Source organism: Perognathus longimembris, chromosome 2 (genome assembly GCF_023159225.1).
Source record: "Perognathus longimembris pacificus isolate PPM17 chromosome 2, ASM2315922v1, whole genome shotgun sequence".
NCBI classification, from domain to species: domain Eukaryota; kingdom Metazoa; phylum Chordata; class Mammalia; order Rodentia; family Heteromyidae; genus Perognathus; species Perognathus longimembris.
The window spans coordinates 102,223,869-102,237,635 of record NC_063162.1 but is presented as its reverse complement, the minus strand read 5'-3'; the positions used below and the strand labels follow the sequence as shown (position 1 = coordinate 102,237,635).

The 13,767-nt window shown below is 44.9% G+C and overlaps 1 protein-coding gene across 1 annotated transcript in view; it reads left to right on the top strand.

The window, feature by feature from the left end:
* The first annotated feature begins 3,115 nt into the window (after window positions 1-3,115).
* The window catches only part of Cdhr3 (cadherin related family member 3), a 56,467-nt gene continuing 45,815 nt past the window's right edge, over window positions 3,116-13,767 (top strand). The window contains 4 exon segments of the mRNA XM_048337408.1: window positions 3,116-3,140; window positions 6,368-6,672; window positions 9,866-10,031; window positions 11,632-11,729. Of these exon segments, the coding sequence (XP_048193365.1) occupies window positions 3,116-3,140; window positions 6,368-6,672; window positions 9,866-10,031; window positions 11,632-11,729 (594 nt within the window).

Here is a 13,767-nt window from a genome sequence, read left to right as displayed (position 1 = left end):
ACTACAATGTTTCATAGTTCATCAAGTATATGCATTTTCATATGCAGCACCTGCAGGAAAGGAGAGCTTTATAGAAGGCCTGGTTATTGGCTCATATTGCTTGGCAGATGCATCTGGACTGTGCTGACCCTGGTCAAGGTGTGAAGCATGCTGATTTGTATTGTCCTTTTGTAACCTGTGCCATAGCAGGCATGGCTTGTACTAGCTTGTGAGCATTGCTCATCGGTGAGATAGATGGTTGACAGCTGGTCTCTCAGTAAGGATCGGGGAGAACTCTGCTGTAGAGGCAGGTTATGGAGAAGAATGAGCCTCCACAAAAGGGAAACTTTCCACCATAGGCTGTTTGGGGCTCCATGGTTCCCAATTATCTGTTATGATTCTAATATGTCCCCCAAAATTCCTGTTTTGGAAACTTAATCCCGGCTGCCACACTGTTGAAACGTGGCACCTTTAAGAGGAAGTTAAATAAGCCAGATGCTGGTGGTTCATGCCTGTAATCCTAGCTACTCAGGAGGCTAAAAAGAGGTAGTTAAGGCCCCAGGAAAGACCTGCCATCATGAAGAAGGAACTATGAGTGTCATTATCATGGCAGTGGATTTGTTATAAAAGCAGGTCTGGTCCTCTCTCACCATGCCATGCCTTCCACCCCATGCAGTCCCTTGATTGTGGTTTCTTAGCCTCCATAACTCTAAGCCAAATAACCTTCTATGGATTATAATTTATCCAGTCTGTGCTATTGTGTTATTGTAATACCAAATGGATTAGGACCATATTTGTGCGTCTATCAATAATTCCAGATCTGAGAAAGTGTGGCCTGCCAAGGCCCTTAGAGAAAAGGAGACGACTGGGTCATGCCTCTGCTTGTCCAGGTTTTGTGCTATGAGACAGCATTTGGCTGTGATGATCACCTTTACTTCAATGTTCTTGTTATTCATGTATTTTTGTGTAACAAAACTACAGGTTTGCAAGTGTTGTTTCCAGGAGGAGCCTCCATGGTACTTTTTTTGTGCTGGTACTGGATTTGAACTCAGTGTTTGTGCTCTCAATTGGCTGTTTTTCTCCTCAAAGCTTGTGTTCTCCACTTGAGCCACACCTTTATGTCTGTATTTGTTTTTATTGGTTAATTGGAGATAAGAGTCTCTCCAACTTTCCTTCTGGGATGGCTTTGAACCTCTATCCTCAGATCTCAGCCTGCTGAGTAGCTAGAATTGCAGATGTGAGTCACTGGCTCGTGGCTCTGTGATCTATTTCCATAAGGAAACACATCATGTTTCAGACCCAGCCCCATTCAAGTTGTTGCAGTTCAATGACAATGAATCTTCATGTCTTTCCTTTGTCAGTGTAAGCTTTGAGCAATTCTAATTTGATTCTTAATTAAGACACATGTGGAAGTCAAATTCCATTAAAGCTTCTTTTGTGCTCTTGGCATTCAAGCTACAGAACAAAGCCTTCTGGAAGTCCAGTCTTGGAAGGCAAGCACAATGTCTGAGGAAGGGCTGTCCCCGGCCTCTACCCGCCCTCTGCCACAACTCCGTTGGCTGCCTGTGGGCAGTGGTGGAAAATGTTCTGTGTCCAGATGGGCTGAACATTTTATAAGCCTGTGTCTTACTCATTGTTCTATTTTTAGCAGGTGGACCGTAGTCATTTTCCATTATTGTTCATGCTATTACTACCACTATTTCTTCGGTAGCAAGGGAGCTGGAGAAAATGGGAATTAAGCTCCTGGCCTGGCTCTCTTTCTTGACAGTATCTGCAGAGCATCTGCCACGAAGTTTTTGAATTTAGTTGCACAATTGTGGCAACATGAGCTGGAAGAGCAGAGCATTTTTACAGGAATGCTAGCAGGAAAGGCGTGTTCAATAATCGCTTGGCTTTCCCCATACTAGGAACGACACCACCTAATGCTAATTGCTTTGAGGACACTAGATTTATCCACTGTTAAAAGTCCTCCTTGACTTGCCTTTCAAAACATGACCATTTGAGAAAGACCTATGAAAAAGTCCTCACATTACAGGGAGTCAGGTGGCTTGGTTAGACCAGCACTTCCCAGAAAGTCATTTCTCAGACACAGGTCTTACCAAAGACGTCAGTGCCACAGAAGCAATGGACACAGACTTCACAAAGCAAGCCAAGCACTAGCTGCACACAAAATTTGGGGAGTGTGGCTAGTCTCCCCCATTCCTCGAAAGTTGGTGATCAATGTCCTTTTGACCATTTGTGGTTGAGTGTGTGGAAAACTCTTTGTGGATCTTAGCAAGCCTCTCATACCTGGGCTCCTATCATGCTCATATTCTTGTACAGTTCTTCATGTTAGCCTCTAAACTGCCTCTTCCAGATTTAGCACTTGAGTTGAAGGTCTGATTTTCTCTCAGCCCCCAGAGCCACACTGCAGCAGTATTGCCAGGTGAGGGGTAAAAATAGTATCTCACATGTGCATGGCATGTGGTAGGTCAACCAACTGCATGTACTGGGTATGAGCACCTAGTATCTATGAGACCCACATGTGGTGAGGCCTGGCCCACCACACCCACATCTTGAGTGTGTGATCTCGGGTGTGAGTGGTGACAGCAAACCCTATATCACAAACTCCCATCTGAACTGGGTGCCAATGGCTCATGCCCAGCATCCTAACTAGTTATGAAGGTGAGATCCAGAGGATTGTGGTTTGAGGCTAGCCAGGCAGAAAAGTCCACAAGAACCCATCTCCAAAAATAACCAGCATAAAGCAGAGCTGGAGGTATGGCTCAAGTGATAGAGTTCCAGCTGAGCAAGCAAGCTGAGCAAGGGAGCAGATCCTGAGTTCAAAACCCCATTTACTGCCCCCCCCCCAAAAAAGGCTGCCATCTGGTGGGAAGTACCTGGCACAGTGCCTGGTGAGTAGGTGTTTGATAAATGCTAGTGCTTACTTGTTTTAATCTATTCATTTGGTCTGAGTACTACTTTACCCCCAGGCTATTCTTGAGAATGAAATAACACAATAAATAAATAAATAAATATCTTTTCTTTCTGACAGGGCACAGGTCACTGCGGAGGGTGGGAGGGATGGGGGGAGTGTGGGGGTGGAGAGATGGAGATTCTAGGGGATTCTAGGGGACAGCCAACCTGTCATGGGGTTATGGCTGTCCTTGACCTGGTGAGCGGTGAGGACACATGGTGTGGACCATCTGAGGGGAATCGAGGGGCATCCTAGTGTTTTTCACCTGTCAGAAATGATACCCTGAGGGAATTAAGGCTGAAAATGGACCAACTACCAGGCACCAGTAGCTCATGCTTGTAATCCTAGCTACTTAGGAGGCTGGGATCTGAGGACTGAGGTTTGAAGACAGTCTAGGCAGACAAAACTGTGACAATCTTATCTCCAATTAACAGGCACAAAGCTGGAACTGGAGGAGTGGCTCAATTGGTAGAGTGCCAGCCTTGGGGCGGGGGGGGGGGGGGAATGCAAGCAAGAGAGTGAGGCGCTGAATTTGAGCCCCAGTGCTAACACTGTAAAAGCAAAAAAAAAAAAAAAAAAAAAGGAAGGAAGGAAGAAAAAAAAGAAAGGAAGAAAGGAAGGAAAGAAAAAGAGACAGAAAAGAAGGAAAGGAAATGGACTAACCAAAGCAATGAACCACTTGGCTCAATTGGAAAACTCTTGTTGGAAGTATTTTGTCTCACAATGCCCTAAGCATCTTGACCCTAGCTTTTATTGCAAGAATGCTATAATGTAAAAGTCAATTTTAAAAATTGATTTATTTATTGTCAAAGTGATGCACAGGGGGTTTCATACATAAGGCAGTGAGTACATTTCTTATCAAACTTGTTACCTCCTCCCTCATTTTTCTCTCACCTTCCCCCCTCCCCAAATCCCTCCCCGCCTGAGTTGTACAGTTGGTTTACAGCATATTGTCTTTTAAGTATTGCTGTTGCATTGGTTTGCCTTTTACCCTTTGTCTCTCCATTTTGATGTTCCCTTTCCCTTCCTTACTTCCGATAAAAGTATATACAATACCCAGGGCACCACAATCAGTTACAGTGACATCAGAGGTAAAACCATGGGGAAGAAAAACAAAAGAAAATAGCACAATTTCACATGGTATGTTGAACATAACAACAACAATGATAAACTGCTTATTTCCATAGCTCAGAGTTCATTTTGCTTAGCATCATCTTATGTGTTCATATGCACATAGCTACTGAGATATTGTGATCTTCTGCTAGGACTATCCTAGATGTGTACTAATTATTACCAATGAGGGAAACCATAGAGTCTATGTTTCTTTGGGTCTGGCTCACTTCACTTAATATGATTTTTTCCAAGTCTTAATGTGAAAGTCAATTTTTATAGATTAAAAAATCCATTCATATTCACATTGTCCTAAACCTCAACAGTTTGGATACCTGTGTCCTTGCACGGTCCTGTCTATAAAACTCGATAATCCTGAGGACAACAATAACTTAGGCATTTAGTCTCTAAACCAAAATCTGTAAATCTGTGCTAATATTCCACCTCCCCACATTTTTAGTTAGCCCTCTGCACTACACCCCTCCCCACTGAAATTTTAAAAAATGGCCTCCTGCAAAGCTAGCATTTCCCCATGGCTGGTTCATAGAAATTTCATACCATTCAGTAGATGAATCATTCTACCATCCCTGGTCACCTTTGTGCCTCCTCCTGGCACATGACTTTTGCTCCCAGTGGCTGATGGTAGCCAAGGCAGGCAAGCGGGCTGTGAAGCATCAATCTTGGCTATTTTCCATCTGTAACATGAGCTCAGTAATACTTATCTGAGTTGGTGTTTTGAGGAGTAAATGAAGCCATCTTACATTATAAGAATGTGGGAGAAAATGGTAATTACATTAATTTTCTAGGGCACAAACTTAGGTTGCTTTAAATCATCATTAATTTCAGATCAGAAGTCTAAAAGTCAAGGTGTCAGGGTTGATTTCTTCTTTGCCAGTACTAGGACTTGAACTCAGGACTTCATGCTCTCGTTCAGCTTTCAGCTCCTAGCTAGCTCTCTAACATTTGAACTGTATCAATACTGGGGCTTAAAACCCAGAGACTTGCACTCTTGCTTAGCTACTTCATCAGTACTGGGGCTCTACCACTTGAACCACACCTCCACTTCCATCTTTATTGCTAGTTAATTGGAATTAAAAGTCTCAAGGATTTGTCTGCCCAAGGTTAACTCCAAATCAAGATCCTCAGATCTCAGCTTCCGGTGTAACTGGGATTATAGGTGTGACTCACCAGCTGGTGATTGCTTTTTATTCCTTGGCTATAGCTGCATCTTTCTGATCTCTGCCTCATTTTTGCAGCCTTCTTTCCTTGACGCATATCTCTGTGTCCTCCCTTCTTACAAAGATTGCAGTCACTGGATCTGTACACCTGTATACCAGGCTCTAGTTTCAAACTAGGGTACATTTTGGGGCTCTGGGTGGATGTGAATCTTTAGGGGACATTCTTTTTTTTTTTTTGCCAGTCCTGGGCCTTGGACTCAGGGCCTGAGCACTGTCCCTGGCTTCTCTTTGCTCAAGGCTAGCACTCTGCCACTTGAGCCACAGCGCCACTTCTGGCCATTTTCTATATATGTGGTTCTGGGGACTCAAACCCAGGGCTTCATGTATATAGTATATGAGGCAAGCACTCTTGCCACTAGGCCATATTCCCAGCCCCTAGGGGACATTCTTTATTCAGCTCATAATAGTAGCTGGCAGTATAAAACCATGAGAGAAGTGAGGGGGCTCTGGTTGCTGTTTTCAGTACTGACCAAGTCTCAAAGAACATCCTGGGGACCAAGTTTTTACTGGAAAGAACACACTTTGTCTTCAGTTGTCAAATTCCTCATCTGTAACGCAGCCCAAGGCAATTCATGTGTCTTCCTGAACTGCTTCTGTTCTCACCTGGCTGACCCTGTAGACTTGATGCCCAACAATCTAGCATCTAGCAATAGCAGATAATTGTCCTTGACATTAACAATGGATGTGGAGAGATCCATCGAGATTTTGGAGTTCTCTAGTCATTGGCACTCAGTTCTCAGATGACCCCAGGAATTAAGCATTGCCACAGAGGAGTTTATTACCTTTTAGAAACTTCTGGACCCTTGCAAGAGAGAGGACACCATTACCTAAGGAGAGCTTTGCAGTGTGGGCTTCTGTCGCAGGAGGAGAGGATCATGTTTCTCTTGCTTTCACTCTTTGACAGAGAAAGGAGGAAGAGAGCGAGCAGGCAGAGGAAAGCAGCAGCTTTGTTTACAGAATGACAGCAGTGGACTTCACGGGTGTTTGGTGGGGTTGTTTCCTTGGCTCCCAATGTCACATTACCACTTCTAGTGCTTGGCACAAGCCCTGTTCCTGAGGAGTGACCAGAGCCCATTATTACCAGGAGCTGAAGCCACAGACCAGGGTGTTAAGTTTCCTGTTCCCAGCAAAAAAAAAAAAAAGCTTTGTGTTTCTGCACCTTTGCATCTTTCCACATCCACAGGAGAAGCACTGCACCTGATCCACTTACCTGCCACCAGCAACGTAGCAGAGAATTCTCCCCCTGGGACTTTGGTGCACAAGTTCTCTGTGAGTCTGTCCGTGTCTGGGTCACCTGTGATGCCACTGTTTCCTCTGATAATCAACTCGAGTCCCTTCACCGAGGCTGAAGTATTCACAGTGAACAGTGTGACAGGCACTGACTTTGAGGTAAGAGGCAAAGACTGAAAGGCATGGGGCTCCAGACCTGCTGGCTTTTCTTTTGATTTCCTCTGCTTAACTTCCTGTTTTCCAAGACTCACAAGCCCTGTTTGGGGTCCCCTGGTCTTTGGACTCTCTTTCTCTACTAAATATAGCCCCCATGAACATTGTACCACATGTTTGCTCTAAGTGACAGGCTTGTTGCTCCTCAGTGCCAAGAGCCTATACCTCAAACCAGGTGTCAGGTGCACATTGCCTAATTAAATGCATTGGATGGGGTACACTGGGTATTGATCTTAAAAATCCACCCCTGGAGCTTGGAGGGATGGCTCAGATGGTAGGGCTCTAGCCAGTCAGTGTAAGAATCAGAAACTGAATTTGAATCCTGGTCAGAACGCCCACCCCCCCCCCCCCACTAAAAAAAAGAAAAAAAACCCCAACACACCTCAAGCTTTCTATGTACTGATTCTGCTTTTTCTGAGTCTGTGATATTTTTAGAAAGAAATCTAAGAATAGGCCGATTTAATATACAAGATATATGCCCTTTAATAAAAATATAAGCCTCTAAGAAAATGAAAAATACATCTCTAAGTCTCAGTGACCCTCCTACTATGTGATGGTGCCTCTTGAATATTTTCAAACCCAGCCACTGACACTGAAGAGCCTGTCGGTTTTCTAGTTTATTGCGTCTTTTTCCACGGCCATCCTTCCCCATGGGACAGCCACCCTGCCATTGCACCTTTCCTCTGGTCACCTTGGGCATCTTCTAAGGATGCCTTTGGGCCCAAGTGTCTGGATTTACTTGGACTTTGGTATTCTCCTCCATCTCCTTCCTCAATGATCTGGGACACCCCCTGCAATTGCCATCTGTCATGCTTACAATCCTCTTAGGACCCAATGGGCTCAAGCTGGCCTGGTCTGCACAAGGATCATACCCAACCCATAGCATCATTGGGGATGCTTGTAAGAAGTCTGTGCTGGGAAGACCACAGACCTGCAAAGCCCAAGTGGCAGCGGTGAGGTCGGCATCCTGGTGCCCGCCACCTCCACTCTCCACCCCCCTCAGCAGGACTGGGCCCTCTGCTACTCAAGGAACACAGAACACCTCAGTCTCCACCTCTGCATCGGGTGCTGCTGGTTCTGGGCCTTACCTGCCCTGTCTACTGACCCTGTTGCTACCTGGCTTGCTTTTTCAACTGCTGCCTGTCTTCTTGAAGCCTTGTCCATAGATTCCTGCATACAGAGTACATCAGATATGTCGGGCACTGTGGATGATGCTTTACTTGTGTCTGCTCCCATAATCCTCAAATCAATCTATTGATGCTATTGTTTAGTATCTCCTCTTATCCATAGATGAGGAATATGAAGCATAGAGAAATTAGGCAATTTGTCCTCGGTTGCACAGCAAGGAGGTAGCTGAGCTGAGACTGAAAACCAGGCAGTCTGGCTCCAAAGCTCTCATTGTTTTTTAAAACAAAAAATAGCTTTGTTGAGATGCTAATTCACACGGCATATTATTTGCCCATTTAAGTGATACAACTCAGTGGTTTTTAGTATAGAGTCATGCAACCATCGCCACAATCTAATTTTAGAAATATTTCACTACCCTATGAAATCATGTCACAATTAGCTGTCACTCTATTCTCAGCAGTCACTCCATACCCAGTCCCTTGTAACCACTAATCAGCTTTCTGTCTTTATACGCTTTCTCTCCTGGACATTTTGTATGAGTGGGATCCTCTAGAATGTAGTGTTTAATGACTGGCTTCTTTTAACTCACATAAAGTTTCAAGGATCACCCATGTTATAACATGTATCAGACCTTCACTCTTTTTTTTTTTTTTTTTTTTTTGGCCAGTCCTGGGCCTTGGACTCAGGGCCTGAGCACTGTCCCTGGCTTCTTCACGCTCAAGGCTAGCACTCTGCCACTTGAGCCACAGCGCCGCTTCTGGCCGTTTTCTGTATATGTGGTGCTGGGGAATCGAACCTAGGGCCTCGTGTATCTGAGGCAGGCACTCTTGCCACTAGGCTATATCCCCAGCCCATCACTCTTTTTTTTAATAGCTGAATAATAGACCATTATAAGCATGCTACATTTCGTGTATCTATTCATGAATTGGTAGGTATAGGTTGCTTGCACTTGAGAGCTCTCGGCCTCATCACTGGCCTCAGTGATGATGATAAATCTCAGAGGCTAAATTGGAGGCAGGATGTGCCAGAGATATGAGCCAGATGACAGGCTGGCTCTACCCAGCCTCAACAGGACGCCCCTGCCCTTCTGCCCCCCAACATGAACCACAAGGGACCCTCTTGGTATCATCTTTAGATTCTGCTGGCCCTCCCACCCCTCACAGGGTGCCTCACATCTCTCCAAAACCTTTACGCTTCAGAGGACAAAGTTCCTGGCAACAGAAGAATGCAGGCAAAAGACACGGAAAGAAGTGAATGGCATGTTGATTACGTTAACATTTCTTGTTTATGCACATGTGTCATTCTCTTCTTATTTATTCTTGGGGGTAGCTTTAGGAAAATTAGAGTAGAGTGATGTGTGAAAATGCAACAGTGATTTCAGGGAGGCACAGCGCCTTTTCTTTTCCTTTGCCTCCTGTCCTTTTTTTTTTTTTAGTGCTGGTCCTGAGGCTTGAATGCAGGTGCTGTCTCTGAGCTCTTTTGCTCAAGGCTGGCACTCTACTACTTGAGCCACAGCTCTACTTCCAGCATTTTCTGTGATTCATTGGAGATAAAAGTCTCACAGACTCTTCCTGCCCAGGCTGGCTTCAAACCTCAGATGTCAGCCTCCTGAGTAACTAAGGATTATCTGGAAGGATTACCACAGGCACCTGGAAGCATCCTTTCTTAAGAAAATCCAACCATGTTTGGAGTAACTAAGGGATCTGCCTAGTGGCCAACACCAAGTCGCAGTAGATTTTGAAAAGCCAGGCTTTCTGTCTCTGGTCAATTACAGAAGGATGTCTCCTGAATATTTTTCTTTCCTATGAAAAGCAGCATCCCACCCGGGAATCTCTTTTGTGAAGTGCCATGGGCTTCTCTTGGAAGGACTAAGGCAAAACAACTGCCTGAGAGAAAAACAGTCTCCACAAGGCTGGCTGTGGCTTTGCTTGTCAGGTCCCCTTGCAAAACGCATGCATACCAAATAACTTGCCGTTCCTATGGTTGCTAAGAATTTTGCATTTTGTTATAGGTTGTCACCACTGGGAAGGCACAACTAGATTTCGAGACAGGACCACACACATTTGATTTGCAGATTTATGTGAAAGATGATGTTGGTGTCACAGACCTGCAGGTCCTGACTGTTCAGATAACAGATGTGAACGAGCCACCTCAGTTCCAAGGCAACTTGGCAAAAGGTAAAACACACCAACACATTGAGGCAGGGACAATGCGGCCCAGACGGTGGCATCAGGGAGGACCCTGGAGGACACAGCAGAACAGCACAAGTAAATAAACAAGCAGCTGTTTCCTTGGAAAAGGCAGCTGCTTAATGAGCAGGGGATAAATGAAACGGCCTCCGGCTCAACCCAGCAATCATACCATCCAACCCTTTACAAAAGCCCCCACATCTGTGGCTCCCTCGGTCCCCTCCCAGTTCTAGGAGAACACAGGATCATTCTAGAGATCTCCCAATAGATCATGCTCCCTTGAGTATTTGCCACAGCTTAGGGACAATATGAAGAACTGGCACCTGTGTGGATTACTTAGAGCAACCTTCTGGCTTTGAACACCATCTATATAGTGACCTCCAAGTTTTGTTTCAGCCCAGGTATTCTCCTGAACTCCCCACCCAGACACCCACTTGTTCTAGTCAATGTCACCTGGGTGTTGAATGTCTTCTCAAACATAGCGTGCCCCAAACCAAGCTCTTGATACACACTCCATTGCCTGCATCACCCCACTCTCCAGTGTCTTCACCTGAGCTCAAGCTCAGGTCCAAGACAGTCTGGGTCTGAGTTCTAATTGTACCACCTAGTAGTTGCAAGGACTTCCTAACTTGTTAGGGCACCAGTTTCTTCACTTGTAAAGTGTTGGTTGCGTGAAAAGAATAATTATGATATCCTGGCATGGTTATACCAGGTGTTGAAGGCTCACATCTACAATCTGAGGTACTCAGGAGGCTGAGATCTGAGGATCATAGTTCAAAGCAAGCCCAAGCAGGAAAGTCTGTGAGATTTTTATCTCCAATTAACTGCCAAAAATCTGGAAGTGGAGCTATGGCTCAAAGTTGGTAGAGCACCAGCCTTGAATGAAAAAGCTCAGGGACAGTGGCCTGGCCCTGAGTTTAAGCCCTAGTACCGGTACATACATTTATTAAAAAAATTAAAAATTACAATATCTTCTTTAACACTATTGGCTTACTGTGAAGGTGAAACGAGAAAATAAACATTAAGTCCTCATCACACTGCCCCCACTCAAGAAGGTTTCAGCAAGAATGTGGTGGCCTATCAGGCGAGGTTGCCTGCACCTACCTCCCTCGACTCCATCACCAAACACTGTGGTGTACTTTTGGCTCCTTCCCTGAGCCTCCATGGGCCTCTCCTGCCATCCTCCCTCTGTTCTGTACTTGTGGTGAGCCCCTCATTGCAGGTGCCCCTCCCTGCTGGGATACTAGGTGTACTTCAAGGGGTTACCTTGGCAGGACTTGGGAGCAACATGACCCTGGATCACGGAGAAGCTAATGCAAGGTGGCCACTTCCCAACTCTCTGTTCTCCTCACCTACCCTCACCCAAATAACATCCTCCTCTCCCCCACCCAGATCACTCTCCATGGAGATAAATGACACCTTTGTACTTCATTAGTTGCCGTAAAAGGATCCACTCCCACAAGGAGGCTACAGCTTTGACCCTGGGCCTTTATTATTGACCCCTGTCCATGGTGGAGTTCAGCTGTATTGGACCTCGTTTGCTTTGTCTGATAGAACTTTCTGTATTTCCATTTGTATGTTGGCACAGGTTTAGAGCTCTACGTAGCAGAAAGAGCAAAGCCTGGGTTCATTTATCAGCTTGAGGCCTTCGATCCAGAAGACACAAGTCAGAACCTGCCACTTAGTGTAAGTCTTCCTGGCAAATAGCAGAAGGGTTTGTCCATTGTGGGCCTTGGCACAGGAGACTGGTGGTCAAGCCAGGCAGGGGTGGGGGTGGGCAGTGGCAGCCAGGACTATACTCTGTCCACTTCCAGAGCAGATGATGGGATGACTGGAATGGGTTCTGAAGACAAATGCTTCAGCCTAGAGTCATAGTGCTGTGTGATCTTGGACAAGTTCTTAACTTCTCTGAGCTTCAATTTCTTCATAAGTAATGCAGAAAGAGAAATAGAACAGCATTAGGGATATTAGGTACTGTATGTAAAGCCACTTAGCACAGTGCCAGGCATGCCCAAACTGCTCAGTGTTTTAAAATTTTAAATTGGTAAAAAAAAAAAACAACCAAAAAAAAACAAGATACTGACCTGTAGTGTTTTAAAAAGAAGTATCAAGAACACACCCAAAGCCAGACACTAACATGGCCTTTATAAAAGGTGAAGCCAAACTGCTTCAAGACAAATTAAAGGAAGGAAAAATGAAAAAATAGAAAAAAGGAGTCCCAAGGAGCCGGGTATGGTGACTCACATCTGTAATCCTACTAGGGAAGCTGAAATTAAGGGGCTCATGGTTAAAGGTGAGCCCATCCCAGACAAAAAGTTCGTGAGATTAAAAAACTGGGCATGCTGGTGCACACCTGTCATTCCAATTACTTAGGAAGCATCAATAGGAGCATTGTGGTCCAGGGATACTCCATGCAAAAAATAATGACTTTTTTTTTTTAGGGGCATGGCATGCCTCATAGGGTAGAATGCCTACCTAGCAGTGCAAAACCCTGAGTTCAAATCCCAGTATTACCAAAAAAAAATAAGTGGAGTGCTATCTTAAGCTACAGTTTGAGACCATTGGTGCCTCTTTTGACCCATTAAAATTCATTTTCCTTAATGGAGCTGCCAGGGGCTCTTGAACTCCCTCCCATCAGACCCCCACCCTGCCATGAAGTCTCTTAATTGTTTAGCCTGGCTGCCCATGCTCCTCCATCTGCCTGACCATACCCGGTGAACACACAGAAACCAGGCAGCCCCATCTGGAGGGGAAAATGGAAGTGAATTCCACCCAGCTAACCATAGAGCCAACAGCGCTGCTGCTTACAGGCCTTACCCAGAGGGGCTGATTCAGAAACCTCTGGCGTTTGTTCCTTCCTTTTAGCCTTTTAAAAGAAAACTTAAAAGAATATGGTTGGAAAGGGGTGGCTCCGGTCAAGATGCATTGTATGGATAAATAAATGGATATATCCAATTGAATGAACTCCCCTTCATATTTGAAGACAACAATTAAAAAGTAAATAAAAGAATGTAGTTGTACATTGTTTAGACCAATGCGGTTCAATGTTGGACTCACACTATCCAATGAAACCAGAAAATGAGCACTGCGTGTCATATTAAATGTCCTGGTAGCCACAGTAAAAGTCTAAGAAAACAGATGACATTGATTACGAGAGAGATTGCTTAACCCAATATATCCAATGTATTTCCATTCTAACTCATAATCAAAATAAAGATGAGTGAGATATTTTACATCCTTTTTGGCATACCACTGAAATTTGCCTTGTGTTTTATACTTAAAGCTCATTTGTGTTCAGACTCCTCTCATATCTCATGAGCCCAAGGCTAGCAGCTAGTATGTCATGCCCAGGTTGAGGTCTAGCTCTAGCTCTTCCTTTGTGGGCACCTTGAGAGGTGGATGCAGGTGGACCAGGGACTCAGAAGTTGGCTTCATAGCTGGCTCAAGGAACTGGTGGTGTGGTTCAAGTGGTAGAGCATTTGCCTTGAGTGAAAAATCCAAGCAAAAGCTCAAAGCCCTGAGTTCAAGCCCCAGTACTGGAACAAAATAATAGCAATACTAATAACAATAATAATGATGATGATGATAATGACGATGACAATGATAGACTCAAACATAAAGAAGAGAAAGATGTTCTGCATGCAAAGAGTTACATTTCCAGCATTTCTTCATACTCCCTGGAGACTCACCCCCTCTTACCTGCCCTCCCTCTCCTGGCCTGGCT